Source organism: Myiozetetes cayanensis, unplaced genomic scaffold (assembly GCF_022539395.1).
Source record: "Myiozetetes cayanensis isolate MyiCay16 unplaced genomic scaffold, myiCay2020 scf19, whole genome shotgun sequence".
Classification (NCBI taxonomy): domain Eukaryota; kingdom Metazoa; phylum Chordata; class Aves; order Passeriformes; family Tyrannidae; genus Myiozetetes; species Myiozetetes cayanensis.
In genome coordinates, this window is record NW_026087400.1 from 2,071,624 (window position 1) to 2,089,557 (window position 17,934).

Sequence of the window (17,934 nt, forward strand, 5' to 3'; positions counted from 1 at the left end):
ATCAGCACTGCAGCTCTTTTCAAACAGCAGAATGGGCACAAAGGCTTTTGCCGGGCACTGCCGGGGGCCGCTGGCAACGCCAGGATCCGGCATTCGCCTGGCGCCCGGCCCCGCGGCCGCCCGGCCCTGCTGGCAAAGCACCCACCTTCTGCCAGGGCCCAAGAGAGCACAGCACCGACCCAGGGAAAGCCATGGGGGGGGTTATCTTGCCTTTCTTGAACTGCTCAGCAAAGTGAATAAGAAGTTATCATGACTACAAAAAAAAATTGTTGTGCTGCCTCAGTGCCGCTACAGCGGGCTGGGCCAGCACAAGCTGCTTCATCGCTCAGGTAGTGGTGTGTGATGGAGAGGATGGGCAGATGGATGGCTGGCTGATGACCTGAAAGCAAAATTGAGGCCATTAAAACAATGGAACTGCCTAAAACAGGTTCAGCTTACCCAAAATACCCCTGAGCCAGAGGCTGGGAGCCCATGTACGAGTGTGTGTCACATGCCGGAGCAAAGGAGCTTGACAAAACTTCTTCTCTCAGAATCAACCTTGCAAGTTAAAAAAAGCTTCCAAAGAATGATAAGCTGCCAGTGTCACAGTCTGTTCCTTCTCTTGTGAGGATACAGACTTCTGGCAGTGTGGGGGGCCAGGGGACCAGCAGCACATTCCCCTCCAAGACACAAGTCACGTCCCTGCCTGGACAGTCCGATCCCACCCGGCCCCTCTCGGCTCAGCAGGGTGGATGCTGGCTCAGCCCCCAGTGCTTCCCAGCCGAGCACATTGTGCAGGGGCTACATGCTGGTTCACTCAGCTTTTCTGGACTTCAGCTGGGAAAAAACGTATTATTAATTTGTTTTCTTGTGAGCTCCATCTCTATTACCCCCATTTCCAGTGCCAGCAGTGGCTGCAGCTGCCCTGGCTGTGCCCTCCCTGTGCTCCATGGCCATCACTGGGATCAGACCTCACTGCACTCCTGGGCCATTATTCTCTGCTAAATAAAGTGCATTTGATTCATTAGCAAAAGAAAGAGGAGCTGCATAGTGGCCCAAGGGACCACTGTGGGACACGGTTTGTGCTTGGGCCAGGGAGAAGTTTTATTTATCTGTAGTGACCCTCACGGAGTGAACCCTGGGTTACAAATGAGCTTTTATTGCACTGACTTGGTTTCCTATCAGCACTGATGGGAGAGGAGGGTTGCAAAAGGTTATCAGTGTTTTGCATCTTGCAAAATTGGAAAATATCAATTTCCTGCAGACATCAAGGCCTAGACTGAAAAAAAAATTCACAGCAAAAAGATACAGCATAGAGCCTGTATGCTCAGTTTTTATATCTACACACAGTGATTATGGGCACAGAGCTGCCACTGTCCAAAAGCCAAGGCAACAGCATTCCCAGATTATACAACAGCATCTTCATCCCTGTTCCTTGCTTGTATGTGTTTGGGGTTTTTTTCACATCTCTTTTTCCTCTTAGTTCTCCTATAGGTCCACAACTCATATTTATCTCAAAAAATCCCCTTAGTTCAGTTCTGCCCTCATGGCATCAGTGGGCAAAACACAGATTAGCATCATTACCCCAAATTAAAGTCAGTTTGGTATCCATGAGCTTGCAGCCTGGAAGCCCCTGGAAATGAAGCTGTTCCTGGCAGGTCTGGAGTTGGTCCCCTGAGACAACAATCTGTTCTTCAAAGTGGAAAGATTCAAGCAGCAGAAGGACCCAGAGTGACCAACTGTCCATCCAGCACACAGCTGTAAATACCTTCTGTTCAAAGATTTTCCCTAAACATACAGATTTTCCCAGTGCTAGTGATGGTGGCAGAGAGACCCCCAGTGGCTGGGTGCACCATGAGCCATCACCCTTCACATTCCACGATTCAGGGTCCCCCCAAAGGCAAGCAGGAAGGTTTTGGGGGGCCAGGACAGGACATCAGTTCTGCCAGTGGATCTGTAACCATCCTTGGTGTCCAGACCCGCACTCTGAAAAGGGTGGGACTGACTGTCATCTTCCCATTTCCATTAATTTACCTCTTTCCAAATATTATTGTTTTGATTTCACTTAATAGAGTAGCTTTTATTTTATTGGTTCTCCAGTTAAACTCAAATGAGCTAAACTGGGTTGCACTAAGCTGCTGCTTCCCTGGCTGTTTCACGGGGCAGTTTTCATCCAGTGAACTGCTGCTGCAGGCACAGAATCAGAATAACCTGAGTTGGAAGGAGCCCACAAGAATCATCAAGTCCATCTCCTGATGGACTGGTGGAGTGATACAGCTGAGGCTGCAAGAAGACGTGGGGTGGGCACTTTGCAGGTTAAGAGTGTCCTCTTTGCTGGACAAGCACCCGCTGAGATTTTTCCATCCTCAAACAGCAACAGCTCAGCATTCACTACAACAAACCAAACCACACATCAGGCTGATCAAGAGGAAACATCAACAAGCCATAACACAGATGTGCAGAAAGTAACACTTACATAACGGGAAGGAGTCGATCATGCAGTGAGAAAGCAAAACATTTTTGCTTTTCATGACCAGTAAAGTTCTGCTTTGTTTTGAAGCTCCATCACAGAGCTGATTTCAGCAGAGGCCAGTTCAGCAGTCGCTGCTCGAAGGCCAGTCCCACGCACCAGCTCCCCGAGAGGATTGGCCTCGCCACGGGCTGCCGGCCCCGGCTCAGAGCACCGTGCCGGCCCTGAAAGCTCCCCGCGGATCAGCTTTGTTTCTGCTCCGCTGTCCCGCGGGGAGAGCTGCATTTTAATAAACACCACGAGAGTCAGAAACAGGCTTCTTCAAAGGGCTTTGCAAACAGAACTCAATCCTGGCATCGCCGGGAGACAGCGAGAGCGGTGTTTGTACAGATGGTGCCGGAGCTCGGGCGTGCAGCCTCCTCTGGCACGGGGGGCTCGGCTCAGCCTCGTTAGGGGACTCGTTAGCTCGCATCCACCTGCTTCCCCCCGCGCCGCCAGGCCCCTCTCCATCAGCCCGCTTCGAGTGACCGTGTGCGGGGCAGTCGCTCTCCAGGAAGGCAGGAGAGCGTTCAGCAGCACCCGCGCTGCTCCCCGCACGAACACGCGGCTCTCCCTCGCGGGCGAGCACGGCGGCGATAAAAACGGGCTGGCTGCGAGCGGCAGCACAGGGTGTGTGTGGCTGGGCGGTGGAACCCGCACCCCACGCCGGGGCCGGGCACTCGCCCAGGCGGCTCCTCTGGCAAGAGGTGAATGCGCGCCGGGCACGGGCAGCCCGCCGCGCTAGGACACTTGCGGGACGCGAACCGGCGTCTTAGGGGATGGGAAGCAGTGATGCTGCGGCGGCGCCACCGCGCGGAATGAGGGCGAACGTGCGGAGGCGCCTTGTGGTTCGCAGCGCACCCGGCTCCGCTCTTAAACAGAGTCCCAAGTGGGTCCCGCCGGCCCCGACCCCTGCGCTGGGCTTGCTCTCAGCGTGCAGGAAGAAGCCCTCAAACCCCTCCCCTGCCCGGCAGAGCAGCTTCTCGCAGCTGCCTTCTCCTCCACGGGTGCAGATCCGTACAGGACACATCCATGGATGTGGAGGGGTGAGGCACACTCGGCACCCTCTTAGCCATTTTCAGCCAGAGAACAGAGGATCTTCCCGATGGGTAAAGGCTGCCCAGCACAGCAAATGGCTCAGGGAGGAGTTCACTGTTTCTTTCCCATCACTACCTGCAGTAAGTGATGAATCTCACACACTCAGTGAGGGCACAGCTCACCTCCCGATCTGCTCATAGCACAGAGGGCCAATTATCTTTGAACCCCCCAGGGTGTGTAAGGCTTTTCCTCTAGGACATCTTACATTCCACGTTAGACAGAGTAACCCAAAAAAGAACTGATATAGAGGAAATACTACAAGAAAGGGTAGTACCATCTGCCTCTGCCAACTGGACAGTCCCTCTTAAAAAGTGCCAAAACCAGAAATTCACAGCTGACTTCTTGCTTAAAGTGGAAGTTCCTCAGCAGAAAAGTGTTCTTGATTAACAAGTTTTTATTTCCTTAAGGAAGTACTATGGACTGAAAGGGGAAAATTTAAAGCCAAAATTACTACCAAAAGAAAATAAACCCAGGTTAGGTTTAGTGCTGTATTTCAGCATTGCCCATGTCCTGGAATTCAGGTCTCCCAAAAATGTTCAGCATGTGTAGAGTAATTTATACTGGAATTAAATGCCTCGTTTGTAAAGTCTTCTGAGAATAACAACACATCTTTTAATTAAAATAACACATTTCTCTTTCTCGGTTACCTTTTATAGATGCTCCAGCACCCCCAGTAAGAACCTCCCACAAATTCATGCTCTGCAGGCTGAGCAAGATGCCTCTGAATGATTCTAACCACACAAAGAACACGAGTGGAATGACACTGCAAACTGCTTTGTAAAAGAGATACTTAACATTTAGGAAAAAAGTGACTTTTAGTTGTTTCTCTCTTGGCTGTGCTCCCATCTCACAATTACTTTGGTTGCTTTACGACACTTAAACTCATTCAGAGTTATTTATTTGAAGACACGGTTATCAAAATAGTGATATGCAAAATAAACCCAACTAGAAATATAAATAACCCTATTTGCAGAACGTAATATTTCCCCATCCCCAAACCTGCCCTCTCCTACCCAATCATGGATCTCTTCCTTCCCCTCAGCCGCACCTCATCCAGCTTTTTGATGACAGGACCAGATTTTTTAGATGTGGCTGCATAGCTCTTCAGCAGAGCTTTAAACATCACTTCAGTATCTGGATGAGTGCTAATGAAGGCTTTTTCCAGAACATACAAATCAACTCCTTTATCCTCTGGAAGACCCGAAATAAAACTGAGTCCAAAGTCTATCAGCACCAAGTCCAGCTCCTCCAGGGGTGGCCGCAGGAGGAGATTGGCAGTTGTGAGATCCCCGTGGATAATATCTTCATCGTGCATCCTTGCTAACAGCTCACCCATCTTCTCTGCTAAGCTCTGGAGGCTGCTGGCATCATTTCCACTCCGCTGTACAGAGTAAATATGATCCTGAACTGTAACTGAGTCTACGATATCTTCAAGATATATGGAGTTGGTGACATAATCCACGAAGTACACGGCTGGAGCTGGAATCCCTATTTAAAAGGGCAAATCAAATGCTAACAGTTAATTTACATGATCCCCAAAACACAACCAATAAAAGCCTTGAACAGAATTTCGGGTTGAGAACACCCCTGGCCACCGCCAACCCACACCTTGGAAAGGCCTTGCCAACACTTATTCCCGACCCACCTGCACCGGCAGCCTTTATAACCCGCTGGCAGCTCCAGCTGGGTAACAGGATCAGCCCCTCCTGGGGTGAGAGTCCCATTGTGGGACACACCGAGGACAAGCTGCGTTTGGACGAGCAGAGCGGGTCACCCCGGGATGAGAAGAACCCCCCGCATCCTTCAGGGTGGGCGCTGGAGGTGCCGAGCGCCTGCGATCTGCTCTGAGCCGCGGGCAGAGCCGGGGAGCACCGGAGGACGTGTCCTGCGGGGGCTGCCCCGGGGTGTCCGTCTGTCCCTCCCCGCTCACCCCGCCCCGGGGTGTCCGTCTGTCTGTCCGTTCTGCCGGGGTAGCCCCCCCCGCTCGCTCCCCGTGCCCACCTGCCCGCCGGCAGCGCAGCAGCGACCGCGCCTCCTGTGTCATGCGGCGGCGGCTGAGCCGCTCCTCCAGCGCGGGGTGCCGGTAGCGCTTGGGGACGCGGAGCTTCGCCACGGCCGCGCGGCCCAGGAACAGCCCGCGGTACACGTGCGCCTCGGCGCCCTGCTGCACCAGCCGCAGCCCCGGCAGCGGCGGCGGCGACAGCTCCTCTCCCTCCCCCGCGGCCTCGCGGTGGTTCCCGGCGGGGCCCGCGGCCCCCACAGCGCCCGTGGCGGGCCCGGCCGGCACTGAGGGCTCCCCGCCCGCCTCCGCCGGGGCCGCCGCCATCGCCGCGACAGCGCAGCGCGCCTGCGCGGGGCGCCGCTTCGGCAACGCTCGGCGATCTCCGGACATCTCCGGACATCTCCGTCAGCGCTCGGTTCCCCGGGGCGGAAACGGCCGAACGCCCCAAGCCCCGCCCCCGCCCCGCCCCCGTGCCGCGCCCCGCCCCGCTGTGTCCCTGCGGTGCGCGGTGTTCCCTCTTCCAAAAACCCGCTCTGTGCTTGCTCCCCATAAATCCTGCTGCCCTGAGTACCTGCAGGATGGTGGGATGGCTCCTGAGCCTCCCCCAGCCGGTGCGTTCTGTGTTTCTGCCAGTGCAAGACCGAGTCCGGCAGCTGTACCCGGGCTTGTGAGGGTGATGCTGGATGTGCGTCTTCCCAAAGTAGCAGGTGGGATCTCGTGTCTCCCCTCCGAGGTGTTCCCAGTGCCACGTCAGAGCCCCCTGCCACCAGGATGCTCCACCACTGGGGCATCACCACAGGGACCCCACCACTGGCCATCATCCCCCCGTCACTGGGAAAACACCACCAGGATGCTCCACCTTTGGGACATCACCACCAGGATGCTCCACCTTTGGGACATCACCACGACGACATCAGCACCAGGGTGATCCACCACTGGCTCTTGGCCCGTCATGTGCCAAAGCCTCTGCTGGAGCCCGTGCAGATCCGTGCCCCATTTGTGGCTGGGGAAGAGAAGGGATTTGCCCGTAGGCTGCAGGGAATTGCCAGCCTGCAGCAGGGCGTGGTGTGACCTCAGGTCCCCACGCTGGGCAGCACCAAAGCTTCTGCCCCAGGTCTGTCACAGGCTCCTCAGTCAGTCAGCCAGGTGACTCCCCCTTCCTTGAGCAGTCAAGCCCCACATCTCCATCTTAGTAGAAGGTGGAAAAACCTCATTATTAGTTGGAGCAGTATTTGGTTTTTTTATGGCACCCTGAAAACCCACTGCTCTACTGGCTGATCTGCACATGCTGCAATTTACATTCCTCGGAAGATAGGCAAGAGAATTCAGCCCAGTTCATGTAAATATGTTTTCAATTGTTGCTTTTGGAGGTGTCACAAGTCCATTTTGCCCTTGTTTTCAAATCCACAACATTTGTTTCCTTTTCAGAGCATTTATATTTTATTAACACATTCCATACAGCTTACTTGTCATTGCATGGTGGGACCATGCCTGGCAAATATTTATCTTGCTTCAGTAACAACTTTTAAAGAACCTCTCCAAGTTTTCAATGATACAGATAATCCAATCCCTCCAGTCTGGCCACCCGTGGCATCCTCCTTCAGCTGTCCTCACTGTGGCAGGAGATTGACAGCTTGGCCAGGAAAAGAGGTGCATTCCTGGGCTCTGTGGCTGGAATTTGCAAGTGCCACAAACACTCAAATAACGAGAAAGGTTTTCCCCATGTTGTGGGCAGATTTTATCTAAGCATCCGTGCTCAGATGCCCCCACAGACACTCATATATAACCTATAAGCAAGTGCACAGAGACACCCTCGGTTCATTATTCTGGAAAACATGACAATCTCCGCTCATGCTGGCCAAAAACATCCTCCAGAGCTTTCAAAATACCAACGAAAATATTTTTGCTTTATTTTCCCATTTATTTTATTTATTTAAATTTTATCTTCCCCGTGATTTCACTTATTCTTTTCTCTTTGAACGCAAAAAAAAGCAGTTGACATAGCCCTTGGAAACCATCTAGAGCCATTTACAATATTTATGGTATCACACAGTATTTTTACTGGAAGGCTGAATCACCCCAGAGAACTGCACTGAAGCCACAGACTCTGCTAAATAGTTTAATTATGTAACTTTGTTCTCCTGGTGACAAGAGTTTACAAACTCTCCTTTCACAAACAACGTAATTAAGTCAAAAATTGCAGCTCAGCAAACCAAGCTAATGGAAACCAAGGTGGGCTCCTTCCTCCCTGCTGTCCTGTGGAATCCCTGGCCCTACGAGCAGATCTCCCATCACACCCCCCCAGCTGATTCAAGGATGGAGGCTGCCATCCTCAGAGCTCAGATGGGAAAAGGTGAATTTGGGCTACATCAGGCCCGGGTGGCTCCTCGCGCCCATCTAAGGCCCTTGCTGTCTCTGAGGTTGTGTTTGTTGATAACTGAATAGAGTTTGGTCAGATTGGTGCCTCAAAAGCCCTTCCTAAGGGTCATTCATAATCAGAGAGACGGAGCTCGAGTGTGCGGTGAGCCCTGCTGAGCACCGTGTCTTCCCCTTACCAGGATGGCTTTCCTCCTCCCGTTGTATTTGTATTCTAACTTGGGATTTTAAAGCCTCCCCTATCTGCCCAGAGGTGGAGGGTAAGGTTTTCCAGCCCTCACAGGCGGGTTGTGTTTCCACACACAGGCTGCCGTTCCAAACGCCGGGCTCTCCGGGCGGCGCATTCCTGCGGCTCAGCCCTGGAGTTGCGTTCCAGGCAGGAACGCTCCCCGCAAGCCCGGCAGCCAAGAGCCAGATAAGGATCAGATGGGGAAGCAGCACTGCCAGAGCACACGGTCTGGAGGGGAGGAGAAGGAGGAAGGCATCGAAGGAAAGAGTCAAGATAGAAACGTGCCGGCACACGTGAAGGGTTGGTGGATCCACCACTCCAGACCTTCTCATCTGTGGAGCCTCGGGACAAAGACACTGACTTCAGCAGGCCCAGGATACCCATTGATCATAAATGGTAGATAAGAAAGGTGTACTTTAAGAACCACAAAGGAAGATTTCCCCTCCCACACCCCAAATTATCCCTGCTGTACACCACAGCAGGTTTGCACCTTTGTTCCCAGATGACCATAACCCACAGCCACGCACAGTGCCGACGTGGCAGCTGCACTTCTGTACATACTGATGTCACCTTTTTGGCCACCTTTTGTAAACACACCATAAAGCTCTGCCTGTGCTCCCCAGGACCTCACCTCCTTGTTGTCTGTGCTAATAATAATTCTTGCTCTGTCAGAGACCAGGAAGCCTCCAGAAAATGGCTGGGCAGGTAAATGAAAGCTGAGTGACCATGGAGAAAAGTGTAATTTCTTCCTTCTCACACTGAATTAAATTCAGAAGGAAGGAATTGTTCAGGGAAACTGCAGATCAAGCAGCCAAGGGTGGGTTTGCCCAGCACCTGATGAGGACTCTGGGTCCTCTCTGGCTCTCTGCATAGTGGGGAACCATGCATGGATGACATCTCCAATTCACAACACAGCTCATCCAAAATGTCAGTTTGAATCAGATGCAAGGTTTTAGAAAACATATTTTTACATAATTTATTTCCATTGAAATTAGAGGATATGAATGGAAAGCATTTATTTAACCTGCAAACCAGATAGATGGTTTGAAACACTTTTCAGGTTCTCTATAACTTGGAGAAGGAACAAAACCAAAATGTTTCATCAACTGCTGCCCATGTTGCAGCCAGAGATCCAACAGATTAACACTGAAAGGATACATGTGATCCAGTATGGCCCATCTCAAGCATCCCAAAACTATGAGTTGGAACAAAAAAAGAGTTGGTACCACTGGTCTGCAGAGCAGAGACAAGAAACGTATTCCCATACTTGTATAATAATGATTATTTAAATGTTTCTCCTAAGTGCCCTATTAAGTCAAAACGTGGGGGGATTGAAAAGGCTCTTAAAAAAAAAAATCACAGGTTCTTGTGTTCTTTATTGTTCACCCAACCTGTTTATTTTTGCCTGTGTCAGAGGGGTGTGCCTGCACCACAGGCACGATGGTCACGGGTGCAGACCTTCCCCAATTCAGCTTTGTACTGTGACAAAAAGTTTGACTGCTGTTCTGAAACTTGTCTGGTTATAACATATTAAATATTAAAATTGAATACAACTCTTAAATGAACCTGCAGTAACATGCCAGCTCACAGTGCAGGTTTGCAGTCACTTGCACCTCCCCTTCAGTGGCAGTCCCTGCTGGATGGCTCTGGGGAGGCTGTCCCTGCCTTCCCACCTGTGACACCACATCTTCCCTTGCTGGTCCCCAAGCCAGCTGGGTCACAGCAAACTTCTGAACATCTCGTGCACCTCAGCACAGCTCAACCCGCCCAGCAGCTGCTGTTTGCACGAGCAGCACCCAGGGAGAATGTTTGCATATTGTGGTAAAGAGTTTTGAAAGCACTTCGAGGTGTATCAGGTTTTGTAAAACCCTCGTTTAACAAACTGGACTTTGGGATACACGGAATTAGCCTCAGACTCAGACAAAAAAATCTTGCATCCAAGTGCAAGCCCCAGTGTCTTTTATGCAGGACAGCAGGAAGGTTCCTGTTCCACTCAGCAGAAAAAGAATGTTAATTGCAAGGGAAGCTGAATACTGGAATGCTTTGTCTGATGGAGCACTGTGCAAGGGGAAGGAGATAAGTGAAAGTTAAGAGTGCAAACTTAGTCATAGAATCATAGAATCAAAATCATAGAATGTGCTCAGTTGGAAGGGACCCATTAGGATCAAGTCCAGCTCCTGGCCCTGCACAGGATACCCCAAGAATCACACCATGTGCCTGAGAGTGTTGTCCAAACACTTCTTGAACTCTGTCTGCCTTGATGCAGTGACCACTTCCCTGGGGAGCCTGTGCCACTGCTCAGCCACCCCCTGGGTGAGAAACCTTTTCCTGATATCTAACCCAAACTTTCCCTGCTGCTCTTTTAGTTTTAGCTTTGAAATGGTCTCCCCTTTCCTCTCAGGCTCCTTGGGCTTTCCAGCCGAGCTACCTCATTAACAAACTGTGAATCTCTTGTGGGCTTACTAGAGGCTTTCTCGTCTGGGGTGGGGGGGAGAAGCTCTGCACAAGAGCGGGTCAGCAGGCAGCGAGGAGATTCCTGTTCCTGGCTCAAGTGAGACAGAACGGGGACAGAGTTGTCATTCCAGCCACGAAAGCCACATCCTCGTTCCTAGACCGACGAGCCCCGTAGCCCCGCAAAGCGCCCCCGGCCAGCCCGCAGCCTCCCGCGGGAGGTCCCACGCCCAGCCCCGCTCCCCTCCGGGCTCACCCATCCCGCGGGATCAGCCTCCCGCTCCCGGCCCTCGCCATCGCTGCCGGGCGCGGTGCGGCTGCCCCGGCCCGGGACTGCAAGCCCCAGGCTGCCCGGCCGGGGGCAGGGCGGCAGCGACGTGGCTCGGCCCCGCTCCGGCTCCGGCCCCGCTCCGCTCCCGGCCCCGCTCCGGCTCCGGCCCCGCTCCGCTCCCGCAGCCGCGGAGCGCGGGGGGCTCAGCCCCGCCGGGCCATGGGTGAGTGCGGCCGGGGCCGGGCGGGGGGCGCGGCGGCCGAGGGGGATCATCAGGTTTTGCTGCCACAGCCCCTCCGGGGACGGGCGGGCCCCCCTCCCCTTCCCTCTCTTCCCCTCCCCTCCCCTCTCTTCCCCTCCCCTCCCCGGGCTGGGACGGGCGCGCTCTGCCCCTCGGGGAAAAAAGTTCCCGAAAGGAAGAAGAGAAAAGTTTTCAACTTTTCCTAAAGGCTGGGGCTGCATCCCACGCCCCTTCCTTTCTTTCTGGTTTGGTTTTGGGGTTGTTTTGGTTTTTTTTTTTAGCGCTCCCAGCGGCGCACACAGCGAACGCGAGAGCCAAGGAATTTCCTGCGGCTCGGTCCTGGGGCCATCCCGGGAGCGCTCCGGCGGCAGGGAGAGCGGGGCACAAGGAGTGTGGAGGGACCGGGATTTGCTGTGGAGCGGGATTTGCTGGAGGCAGCGGTCTGGTGCTCGCTGGCCTTGGCGTTGGTGTGAGCAGAGTCCAAAATCAGCTCAGTCCCAGCCCGGCGGTCACTGCCCCATCCTGGAGCACGGCCCGATGAGCAGTTTGCCATAGGCAGGGAATCGCCTCCTCCCGAGACCCACGAAACTTTCCTCAGGTGGAGATCTGAAGACTCCTCGAATTTCCCAGCTATGTCAGAATAGACTGTATAGAAACTGGATTTCAGTCAAAGTTCCTAATCTGATCCTTAAGTTAACAAGAAATGCAGCAAAACCTGATGAAATCAGCTGTGGTATTTATAGTGGGACTCTCTGTGTCTAGTAGAATTTGTGGCTTGGAACTAATGGGATGGGCACTTGAGCCTTTTGTTCTCAGCAGATAATTTTCTAATTATCTGCATAATGTGTGCAAGGAGTGCTAAAAGCAGTGTGGGTGGTCACACAGAGCGTGGTGAGAGGGACTGGGGTAACTGGGATGGCGTAAGTAACACAAATGAAACACAGAGGGTTACAGAATAAATACAAACATTTGTATTTATGTACAGCCATCACTGAGAAATCTTTATTGCTAGCTGTAATTAAAGGCCAAACAGAGACACTTCCTATTAAACACAGCTTGCAAGGGGGAAAAAAGCCCTTAGGCAGGGTGAGAAAAGTTTCCACGCTCTGGTGGTTGTGTCCACATTTTTTCCACATGCAGTCTACAGAAAATGTGAATATTTCTAATTAAACAAAAGAGTACAGATAGAATTACATGCTGGAAACCAGCACAAACCTCGAAGCTAATGCACTCTACCTGTGCTTCAAAATTGCAACTGGAGGGGAGGTCACTGCCACTGCTGTTCCCAGAGATCCCTACATCAGTGCTGGCTCCTGCACCAGTGCAATCCCTGCTGCTATAACATGGCTCATGGTTCTCACATTGTCACCCTTTCATCCTTTCCCCGTGGTGAAAAGCATGTTCAGGCAGCACTTTGGTTTTGTAGGGTTGTTTGGGCTGGGTTGATTTTGGTTTGGGTTGCTTTTGCTGCTGGCTATTTATTTTATTTTATTTTAGCTAAACCTGTATGGGATGGGCAAGGTCAAAAAGTGGCTTCTTGTATTTGGGGCTGGCAACAGTGAAGTTTTCAGCTCATGATGAAGCTTGTCCTGTGGTTCTGGACCAGCCTGAGGAGGCTGTGTGTGGCTCGGGGATCCTGTGTGCTGTGGGCTGTAGAAGAGCAGATGAATAAATCAGAGCCACCCCTCAAAGTCATGGCAAGAGTGCAGGATTAACTGGGAGAGAAACTTTTGTGAGAAGGGCTTTTAATGCCAAGGTAGGAAGTGAGAATGTAGAGGCTACAGGGAGAGCTGGTGGTGCCATGTGCACTGAAACATGAAATAATGCAGAACAACTCAGAACCTGAAAGCAGAAGCTGCATTTCCTGCCCAGAACAGGTTTTGTAATTTGAATCAAGGGAGACCACAGAGGATACCCCTGTACAGCTCCAGGCACTACAAGTCACTGCCCTCCACTTAAAAACACATCTTAACTTTGTTAACGAAGTCCTGATTTCACAGTTCTGCACGCCAAGTGAGTGCCCCTGCAGTGAGTGGAAGCCTGGTGGGTTGTGTGACTGTCTGCAAGTGTCTCTCTACGTGTGACCTGGTGACCAATGGGGAAATTCCACATCGTGGCTTTGTAAATGGAAAACTGTGGGTATCCTGGGAGAGCTTTTTCCAGCCTGTGCATGCTCATAGCTGCCCTGCCAGCATCAGAAAACTGAACTTAGCATCACTTTCTTGTGTTGCAGGTCGTGCAGCGATGGTCCTGCTCTTGTCCGCAACAGTGTCGCTCCTGGGCGGGCTGATATTTGGGTATGAGCTGGGCATAATCTCTGGGGCACTGCTGCAGTTGCAGGTGGACTTTCAGCTCAGCTGCTTCAGGCAAGAAGTGGTCGTGAGCGCCGTCCTCATCGGAGCGCTCCTGGCCTCCCTGGCTGGGGGGGTGCTCATTGACCGGCACGGCCGGAGGAGAGCGATCCTGGTCAGCAACGTGGTCCTGCTGGCCGGCAGCCTTGTCCTCACGCTGGCCAGGTCATTTACGGTGCTGGTCATCGGGCGCGTGACCGTGGGCTTTGCCATCTCTGTCTCGTCCATGGCCTGCTGCATCTACGTCTCAGAGATGGTGGCTGCTCACCAGCGAGGGCTGCTGGTGTCTCTGTACGAGGCCGGCATCACCGGGGGCATCCTGCTGTCCTACGCGCTGAACTACGTCTTTGCCGACGTGGAGGAGGGATGGAGGTACATGTTCGGGCTGGCCATCGCCCCGACAGCCATGCAGTTCCTCAGCATCCTCTTTCTCCCAGTGAACCCTGTGAAATTAAGCTCGTGGGACTCAGACTGCCAGAAGGGCCTCATTCCGTTGCAGGACGCTGAGGACAGAGTGGCAGCGAAGCGGGAGCCCTGTCAGGAGAAGCATTACTCATTCCTTGACCTCTTCAGGACCAGAGACAACATGAGAAGGCGGACTCTGGTGGGCCTGGGACTGGTGCTCTTCCAGCAGTTCACTGGGCAGCCCAATGTGCTGGGCTACGCCTCCAAAATCTTCCACTCGGTGGGATTCCAGAGCAACTCCTCGGCAATCCTGGCCTCAGTTGGGCTGGGAGCGATAAAGGTGGTGGCCACGCTGGTCGCAATGGCCCTGGCAGACAAGGCTGGCAGGAGAGTGCTGCTCATGGCTGGCTGTGTGGTGATGGCCATCTCGGTCACCACCATCGGCCTCACCAGCCGTGTGGCCCCACTGGCCATGGCCAGGGACTGCAAGGCACCCACCGACCCCAATGCATCCCTCAGCCTCTCTCAGCACCTCCTGACTTCTGCATTCCCCCAGTCTGCTGTGTCACCCATCCCACCAGCATCAGGTGCCGTCAAAAGTCGGGCAGCCCCCACCACAAGGAGCCTCACAAAAGTTTTTGCCGGTACTCAAATCAAAGAGGTTGTTCCCAGTTCTTCCCTCATGCAGAAAAGGGACTTGGTAAGTCAGTCCACAAAAGGGACAGTGGAAAGCACGGGCCCTCCTCTCGCTGGTGCTCCCTGGGCACAGCATACGGTCTTAAATTGGATTACACTGCTGAGCATGATGGCTTTCGTGAGTGCCTTCTCAATTGGATTTGGGCCAAGTAAGTGTGGTGTTTACATATCCTTGCACTAACCCAGAGAATAAAACTAGGGCTGACCTGCAAGCTGCCTGCTGGAAACGTTCCTTGTGTGTCTGCTGCACCAAGCAGCTCAGTGTCCGGGAGCTGGAAATGTGTCCCCACCTGCCCACTGAATCACTTTCCAGCACTGCAGTTATGCCAGCTACAGGGCTGGTACAGCGCTAGAATAACTTCCTCTTCCATGCTATCACTACCCTTGTAATAGTTTTTTTTGCTGTGAAGCTCATTGCAAAAGCAGAACATCCCATAAGAGCTTCACCCCTCCTGGGGAGGAGAAAAAAAGAAGGCTAAGGGTAGAGGGACTGAGGGGCTTCTGCTGTGTGATAATGAAAGGCAGTGCAGAACTGGAAGTGGAACCTCCTTGAAAGTTTCTCCATATCAGTTTAGTTGTTTTCTTGGGTTTGTTTGTTTGTTTGTTTGTTTGTTTCTGAAATCATTATTTTTCATTAGATGGGATTAAAGAATAGGTCTTGCTTCCATGTGAGCTCTACTATTTTCTGACATTTAAATGCCCTGATGGGAGAAAACAGCATCTAACTCAAGAGAAATATATAAGTGAGCAAGTCTCGTGGGTTTGACAGTGACCCTGCAAATTATTTCAACCTAAATAACCCCGGGACAGGAGAGGGCATATATTGCTTTAACCCTGATTTTAGCCCAAATGCAATGTTGTCTCCCTAATTCTGCCCTTTCTCATTTCCTTACAAAGAGCGTGTGAGGACACCAGGTCTGTCAGATCTATTCCACCTCCTATGAATGGAATGACAAACTCCCCCACTTTCTTCTTCACTCCCTGGGCCTGTTCTTCGCTGTTTCCACTCCTGGAGTGCTGACCACAGGAGGGAGGTTTGGAGTGCTCTGCTGTGCCCTGTCTCTGAATGTTTGACACCACCACCAGCAGTGGGCACTGAGTGAAGCCAGAGTTTAACCCCCCTGCTGAAACCTCCCTTGCCCATTTCCCAACCAGATTGATTGCTTAACTCTCACACTGCCTTTCTGATCTCTCTAATCTGTGCAGTGACCTGGCTGGTCCTCAGTGAGATTTACCCTGCTGGGATAAGAGGAAGAGCCTTTGCCTTCTGTAACAGCTTTAACTGGGCTGCTAATTTACTGATCAGCCTCTCCTTCCTGGACCTTATTGGTAAGTAGCCACTGCCCCTCCCTCCACCTCCCACAGCTGGTTAGGGAAGGGTGGCCACCACGAGCCATTTGGAGATTAGGTGGCATTTTGAACCCTGGGGACTTGGGGCTGGAGTAGCTGTGAGCCTGCTGCCCCTGAGAGCAGGAAAGCCAGGCACCAGCAGCACTGTGTCAGCTGTTTATGAAAGTCACCCATTGCCCACTGGGCTGCACTAGAGCACCACAGTATCAGGAAACCACGGAGTTTGCAGCTTCCATGCCGGCAGCTTTACAGCATTCCTTTCTAGCAGAGCCCTCAGCTGAGGCACTCGGTGGGCACTCCTGGCCCTGGAGCTTGGCTGCCTTCTCCTTCTCTCTGGTGCTGGCACAGCCTGGCATGAACCAGCCTTTTCCCTTGCTGGTTCCCAGTCCAGGCCTTCAGATAAGCAGTTTCCCAGACCTACTGAAGGCTTCACAAAATAAGATGCCCATCAGGCACCAGTGACCACCTCACAGTAAATAAACCAGTTTCCTTTGTATCCCATGATGTGACTGACCTCCTACCTTCACACTCTTGACTCTCTGCAGATGCCATTGGATTCTCTTGGATGTTTCTTCTCTATGGACTGATAGGAGTGATGTCTGTTATATTCATTTACCTTTTTGTTCCGGAAACAAAAGGACAGTCCCTAGAGGAGATAGACCAGCAGTTCTCCAGGAAGAGGTGCGTGGTTGTTGCCCTGGTGGGAGCTTTGGGAGCTGCCCATCCGTGGCTCCTGAGGTCTGTGGGCAGCTCAGGGCTGTTACAAAGTCTGGTCAGTGCTACTGAGAAAGTAGAAAATCTCAGGTTTGTGGCAGGGTTTTGGGACAAGCCGTGAGAGCTGCAATGCTGAGCCTTGTGGCTGTGCTGTGGGAGGGCACTGGTGGCACTTGGGAGGAAATGGGCTAAAAATCAGGGCTCGTGGTTGAGGGGAGGAGAGCAGGACCACAGCGTGGGACAAACAGGTCAGGACTGGGAGGAGACAGGAGGGCATGATAGTCCTCTTGTTTCACCTTAGAATGGCCTTGGACTGATCCTTCTCCTCCGGGCCAGAGGCATCCCCCGGTGTCTGAAAATTTTCAGACAAAGTCTGTAATGGGTTAGGGAAGATCAAAAGGGGCTGTGTGCCATCCTGGCTGGGATGGAGGTGGCAGGGCAGGCATTGCTGGAGCAGGGCGAGGCCCGGGGGAGGGAGCACACACCCCTGGGGGGGCAGGAGGGGTAATTGTTGTGAGGCCCTGCCTGGCTCCCCGGGCACAGCACTGACCTGCACCACTGCCCCGCAGGGTTTGGGAAGGAAATGTGTTCAAGCAGAGACGTGGACGAGGAGCGAGCTGCACACACGCACAGTACCAGAGGGTGGAGCACACCAACAGCCCATGAAACCATCAGCGTGCCTGCAGCATCGTGTGTGAGCAGCTTTTCCAGGAGAGGAGCAGGCTGGGCCATCAGGGCAGTTCTTTTCCATGGCCTTTAACTGGTGAGCTCTGCTCAGAGACAGTTCTCCCTGCAGTGCCTTAGATGTGGGGACACGTGGATAGCTGTCCCCTGGGTCCTTGGAGAATCGCTGTTCCCCGGCAAGGGAGCACGTCCTTCCTTTGAGACGTCTTTAATTCTTCATCGTTTGTATCTCCTATCACTTAAGACATTAATTTTTTTTTGTACGCGGGGATTAAAGCACAGTTTTTGCCGGCAGTGCTCTCCCGTCGGGGAGGTTCGTTTGTGAGCAGGGTGTGGTTTATTTTGCGTTTCTCGGATCCTCGGGGCTGCACCGCGCCGGACCCGCCGCCGGTGTGTGCCCCGGCACTGCCGACAGAGCCCCCACCCCAGAGCCCAAAATCTGAGCCCACCACACCCCGCCGACCCCCCTGAAGCCCTCGGACAACCCTCCCCCCCTCACTGTGCCGGGTGTTGGGGGTGACAGTGCCAGCTGTTGGGGGTGACAGTGCCAGCTCTTGGGGGTGACACAGCTTGTGGGA

General features: G+C 52.9%; 2 protein-coding genes across 2 annotated transcripts; one reads left to right on the forward strand and one right to left on the reverse strand.

Moving 5' to 3' along the window:
• Positions 1 to 4,459: 4,459 nt before the first annotated feature.
• On the reverse strand, positions 4,460 to 5,912 carry TP53RK (TP53 regulating kinase). Its single transcript, XM_050313786.1, has 2 exons — positions 5,588 to 5,912; positions 4,460 to 5,074 (listed from the first exon to the last, which is right to left on the reverse strand). Exons 1-2 carry the CDS (start codon positions 5,910 to 5,912, stop codon positions 4,596 to 4,598), a joined length of 804 nt encoding a protein of 267 aa, XP_050169743.1. The 3' UTR covers positions 4,460 to 4,595.
• Positions 5,913 to 11,074: 5,162 nt separating this feature from the next.
• On the forward strand, positions 11,075 to 17,713 carry SLC2A10 (solute carrier family 2 member 10). Its single transcript, XM_050313759.1, has 5 exons — positions 11,075 to 11,138; positions 13,390 to 14,757; positions 15,815 to 15,937; positions 16,504 to 16,639; positions 17,242 to 17,713. The coding sequence occupies exons 1-5, from the start codon at positions 11,135 to 11,137 to the stop codon at positions 17,336 to 17,338; spliced, it is 1,728 nt and encodes a 575-aa protein (XP_050169716.1). The 5' UTR covers positions 11,075 to 11,134; the 3' UTR covers positions 17,339 to 17,713.
• The last annotated feature ends 221 nt before the right edge of the window (positions 17,714 to 17,934 follow it).